The 6,000-nt window shown below is 36.3% G+C and overlaps 1 protein-coding gene across 1 annotated transcript; it reads left to right on the forward strand.

Moving 5' to 3' along the window:
- Positions 1–3,955: 3,955 nt before the first annotated feature.
- On the forward strand, positions 3,956–4,900 carry LOC115499115 (olfactory receptor 13D1-like). The gene has a single exon (XM_030292834.1). The coding sequence runs from the start codon at positions 3,956–3,958 to the stop codon at positions 4,898–4,900; it is 945 nt and encodes a 314-aa protein (XP_030148694.1).
- The last annotated feature ends 1,100 nt before the right edge of the window (positions 4,901–6,000 follow it).

The raw sequence follows: 6,000 nt of genomic DNA on the forward strand, positions 1-6,000 counted from the left end.
GTCTTTTTCCCACTGCATATTCTTTCCCCCTTTTTCAAAGATCAATTCACCATATAAATGCAGATTTCTGGGTTTTCTATTCTGTTCCACTGATCTGTCTATTTTTGTGCCAATATCATACTGTTTTGATGACTAGAACTTTGTAGTATAACCTTAAGTCTGGAACTGTGATGCTTCCAGTTTTGTTTTTCAACATTGCTTTGATTATTCTGGGTCTTTTGTGATTCCATACAAATTTTAAGGTTGTTTATTCCAGTTCTGTGAATAATGCTGTCGGTATTTTTATAGGAATTGCCTTAAATCTGTCCATTGCTTTGGGAAGCATGCACATTTTAACAATATTTGTTCTTCCAACCCATGAGCATTGAATGTCTTTCCATTTCTTTGTGCCATCCTTAATTTCTTTCATCAGTGTTTTATAGTTTTCAGAGTAGAGGTCTCTCACCTCTTTGGTTAAGTTCTTCCTAAGTACTTTATTATTTTAGGTGCTATTGTAAATTGGATTGTTTTATTAATTTCTCTTTTTGGTGCTTCATTATTAGTGTATAGAAATGTAACAGGGGAGACTGGGTGGCTCAGTTAAGTGTCCAACTCTTGATTTTGGCTTAGGTTATGATCTCAGAGTCCATGAGATTGAGCCTCATGTCAGGATCTGCACTGGCAGCATGGAGCCTTCTTGGGATTCTCTCCCTCCTCCTCTCTCTCTGCCCCTACCCTGCTCATGCTCACTCTCTATCAAAATAAACAATTTTTTTAATGCAACATATTTCTGTACATTGATTTTGTATCCTCTGACTTTACTGAATTCACTTATCAGTTCTAGTAGTTGTTCATGTAGTCTTTTAGGGTTTTCTGTATATAGTATTATGTCATCTGCAAAGAGTGAAAGTTTTACTTCTTCTTTACCAATTTGGATGTCTTTTATTTTTGGTTGTCTAATTGCTGTGGTGAGGACTTCCAGTACTATGTCGAATAAATGTGGTGAGAGTGGACAACCTTCTTGTTCCTGACCTTAGGGGAAAAGCTCTCTTTTCCCCATTGAGAATTATGCTAGCTGTAGGTTTTTCATATAAGGCCTTTATTAAGTTAAGGGATTTTCCCTCTAAACCTACTTTGTTGAGGGTATTTATCATGAATGGTGGTACTGTGTCAAATGCTTTTTCTGTGTCTATTGAAATTATCATATGGTTTTTATCCTTTCTAATATTTATGGGATATAAAGCATTGATTGTTTTGTGAATATTGAAACACCCTTGCATCCTGGGAATAAATTCCACTTGATGGCGGTGAATGATTTTTTTAATGTATTGCTGGATTTCTTTTGCTAGTATATTGTTGAGGATTTTTAAATACTTCTGATTTTTACAGTCATAAAATATATATTCTTCATGTTTTGAAATTTGGAGAATGAGGAAAAACTTAGAAAAATTAAGAATATTAATAATGCTTCCAAATACTGCATTTCAGAGAAAACTAATATTTTGCTGTGGCTGCTTTTTCAGCCACACGTATACAAAATGTGATCACTTATATTGTTATGAAATTTCCTATTATAATGTAACATTACACCATGAGCATTTTTCTTTCCCTTTACTGTTCTCCAAGAGTTGGTTGTACAACACATGAAGGTATGTCATCTTACGAATACAGACTGATCCGCAATCAACAAAAACCAGACTTCCAGCGAACTAAAAGAAAAAGAAAAACTTGCTGCAACTGTTCAAATTCTAACCAAACTGGAATCATGAAAGGACATGAAATGTCATTTATTTCTCTTACTCTATTCTACTGGGTGGATCATTCAGAAGAAAAAAAAAAGTTAAATAATAATAATAGTGCCAGTACAAATCTTTGACTACTTTTACAAATATACTCCAGAGTTTTACCATTTTGAATTACGTGGCCCAATGATTTGATAGAGATTATCTTTATTATCTTAATTATGTATCTTCTCATATCTATATCTAAGGTATTTACTGAGAATGAGTATTGTACGTTATCAAATGCTTTTTTGGCATCTTGTTAGATGACAGTGTGTTTTGGTTTTTTGCCTGCTTCTTTAGTGTGTTTTATTGATAGATTTTCAATTATTAATTTGGAATTTCATTAATTCATGAAATAAATTATATCACATTAGTATACAGTTTGGATGTGCTTTATTTACTATTATTATTATATGTGCATAAGTAATATTGATCCAGAGTTTTGTTCTATCCTTGATAGAGGAACAGGCTATTTTAGTTTGATAAAATGTTTTTGTAAAATGTTCCATATATTTTTTCATATTGAAACATGTCATATAGCACAAAAATTGTTTCTTAAAAGCTTAAAATAACTGTCATAAGCATTCTGCATCCAGCTTCCATTTTGAAAAACAAGTTCTCACAATGGGATCTCTATTACCTACCACAGTACATAAGGCAGAGTTTGAGTTGTATAGATAAATAAATGAAGCATTCTATGAGAGATGTTAAGTACAGGATGCTGTGACAATACATAAAAGGAGTATCCTCCTCACAAAAAGAGATTGTTTTCCTAGAAAAGGTGATGTCTAAGTTAGGAGGTTCCCTTCTTTTTTTTTTTTTTTTTTTTTTTTTTTTGAAAATTTTTTTTTCAACGTTTATTTATTTTTGGGACAGAGAGAGACAGAGCATGAACGGGGGAGGGGCAGAGAGAGAGGGAGACACAGAATCGGAAACAGTCTCCAGGCTCCGAGCCATCAGCCCAGAGCCTGACGCGGGGCTCGAACTCACGGACCGCGAGATCGTGACCTGGTTGAAGTCGGACGCTTAACCGACTGCGCCACCCAGGCGCCCCGAGGTTCCCTTCTAGCTTAAGAAAACATGTACAAATGCATAAGGAAGAAAGAGTGTAGTATTATGGGGAGACTGAAAGAAATAGCATGGCCATTGCAGAGCATGTGGAGTGTCAGTAGTACCTCCATAATTTCTATATTAGAAGAATCAAGGGGTAACAATATGATTGGAGGAAGAGCTGAAGGACTTTTCTTAAAGTTGTGTTGCATAGCACACACATTGTTTTACAAAGATTATATTTTCCTAGTAAAATGTTTTTTTGTGGGGTTGCTGATGAAGATCATGAAGAAACAAACCCTCCCTTGATACCATATTTTGAAGAGGAAATGGAAAAAGTGAAAGCAAAGGTAAATGAAGAAGTTCAGATAGGCCTACCTGATGGGTTGATTTGATGTTCCTGGTAACGTTATTTTTTCTGTTCTCTCTTGTTTTGACCTAAATTCTAAGAAATGCTCCTCCCATCCGGATTCTGGGACTATTTTTGAACAGAGAGAAAGCTTCTTTCATCTTTTTATATATATGTAAATATACATCTAATATTATTATATTACATAGAATAAATATGATTATATCATATATATGCAATGTTGGAACTACCCGCTGTTCTAGGTACCTAACATATTTTATTCAAGTCAAATTGAAGAACCACTTAACAAATAATTATTGCTTTTTTTCCAGTTTACTATGAGCTATCTCATAGTAAAAATGAATAGTTTACTAAAATGAATAGTTTACTGAACTTATATTCAGATTAAATGATATGGTGCTAGATCTACATAATCTTTTAAATAGAGACCTGCTTCATCAGAAAACAGCTTTAATTTAAAATTTTCTATTAATAAAGACATCCCTATATATCTAAATTTAAAAGTAGTTTGTCATAAATTTTATTTGGCACTTCCCAGTAAAACTCTTGGAGTATTAATAGCCTTGACAATGCTGCTGTGTAGTCCTCAGATGTTCAGGATTTCTCAAAGCCTTACTACAATCCATCATCAATAAAATTTATACCATGTCCCTCATCTTTTGCTTCCTAGGAGTGTTTCAAGAAACAAATACAATACTGGAAGTGAAGGTGTACAACATTAAAAATTTAAATTTCCCTGAGTCTTGTCCTTTTCTAAATGTGACATGGACACATGAGGATGGGGAATTATTCAACCATGACCAAATTCTTTATGGTGGGACTTTCCAAATACCCAGAGCTCCAGCTTTTTCTGTTCGTGCTCTGCCTCATCATGCATGTGATAATTCTGCTGAGAAATAGCCTCCTCATTGTCATCAGCACATTTGATTCTCGCCTCCACACCCCCATGTACTTCTTCCTTGGGAACCTCTCATTCTTGGACATCTGCTACACATCATCATCCATTCCCCCCATGCTTGTCATATTTAAGTCTGAGAGAAAATCTATCTCCTTCATTGGCTGTGCTCTGCAGATGGTTGTCTCCCTTGGGTTGGGCTCCACTGAGTGTATCCTCCTGGTTGTGATGGCCTATGATAGGTATGTGGCCATCTGCAACCCACTGAGGTACCCCATCATCATGAACAGGGTGCTTTATGTGCACATGGCTGCTTGGTCCTGGATCATAGGCTGCCTAAACTCCTTAGTGCAAACAGTCCTGACAATGGTATTGCCCTTCTGTGGGAATAATGTCATTGATCATATTACCTGTGAGATCCTGGCTCTTCTTAAACTCATATGTTCAGATATCTCCATCAATGTGCTTATCATGACCGTGGCAAATATTGTTTTACTGGTGATTCCTCTGCTGTTAATTCTCATTTCCTATGTTTTTATCCTCTCTTCCATCCTGAGAATTAATTCTGCTGAAGAGAGAAAGAAAGCTTTTTCTACCTGTTCTGCCCACCTGACTGTGGTTATCTTCTTCCATGGTTCAGCCCTTTTTATGTACATGAAGCCCAAGTCAAAGGACACAAACACTTCTGATGAGATCATTGGACTGTCTTATGGAGTGGTAACCCCGATGTTGAATCCCATCATCTACAGCATGAAGGATAAAGAAGTGAAAGAAGCCATGAAGAAAGTCCTAAGCAGACACCTGAATTTACTGAAATCATGAAAGGCCTTAAGGCATGTGATATCCTAAGTGGAGAACTGGATCTTGTGTTTTATATTCCAAGATGAAACTGCAAAACCTATTATCATGACAGCTTGTATGTTTGCAAAGCCAAATTTGGGACTCATTCTTTTCAACATAAAATGCTTATGTAAGTCTTCTAAATAGTGCCTTATCTGCTGGGTTTCCAGCTATAAGCAGGTCTGCTAATTGCTCCCATGAAGTTCATGATGCTGTTCATCAAGATGAATCAATATCTCAACCTTAATCTCTCTCAATTTCTCTTTCCCTCTCTCCCTCTCCTCCTTTCTCTTTTCTCACTTCCCCTCACCTCTCTCCTCCATATATTTCCCTTCTTCTCCTTCTTTCTCTTCTTTCTCAGTGTCTTTGAAGTGGACATCTGTTGCTTTTGTTATGCAACATCCCTGCATACTACCTCTACACAATTTGCAGATCTGCACAATATGTAGAAAAATTATGAATATCTTTCTGTTGAGAAACCAACAGTCCCCCACTCTCAGTCCATGTTTTACAGGGTGGGCCTGTCCCAACCCTCTGAAAATTAGGGCAAGCATGGAAACAGGACTTGCCAAAAATTAACTTTTTAAAAAGTTTACTCCTTTAGTCATAGTGCTTGCTGTAGTTTAGCAAATGACCTGAATCAGACTACATCAGATACCATCCAAGAGTGCTGCCCCAGTGTCAGAAAAAAAAATTATTCTTTCTGTAATGATCTCTCAGTGGGTAGAATGTAAACCCAGAGCTCCTGCTGGTCATCCTTGTCAATATGTGGGAGAGACTGAGAAAGTAGAGCTGACAAAGAGAATGTGCCTGACGATGCCATTCTAACTCCTGAAATCAATGATGGCGAAAATTAGACTCATCTCTGTACAGTTTGTTTATACGAATCAGATTAGTATTTTATCCAAAACTAATTTTAGTTAGATTTTACCACATACAACCACATATATCCTAATTGTTATATCTTCTTGCCTCATATCTCCCTCCATCTGGTTATGGAGGACACAGTCAAACTCAGAAGCAGAGAATGGAATGGTGGTTACCAGGGGCTGGAAGGAGAGGAAAATAGGGAGTTATTAGTC

The sequence above is a fragment of the Lynx canadensis genome, chromosome D4, assembly GCF_007474595.2.
Source record: "Lynx canadensis isolate LIC74 chromosome D4, mLynCan4.pri.v2, whole genome shotgun sequence".
In the NCBI taxonomy this organism is placed as follows: Eukaryota; Metazoa; Chordata; class Mammalia; order Carnivora; family Felidae; genus Lynx; species Lynx canadensis.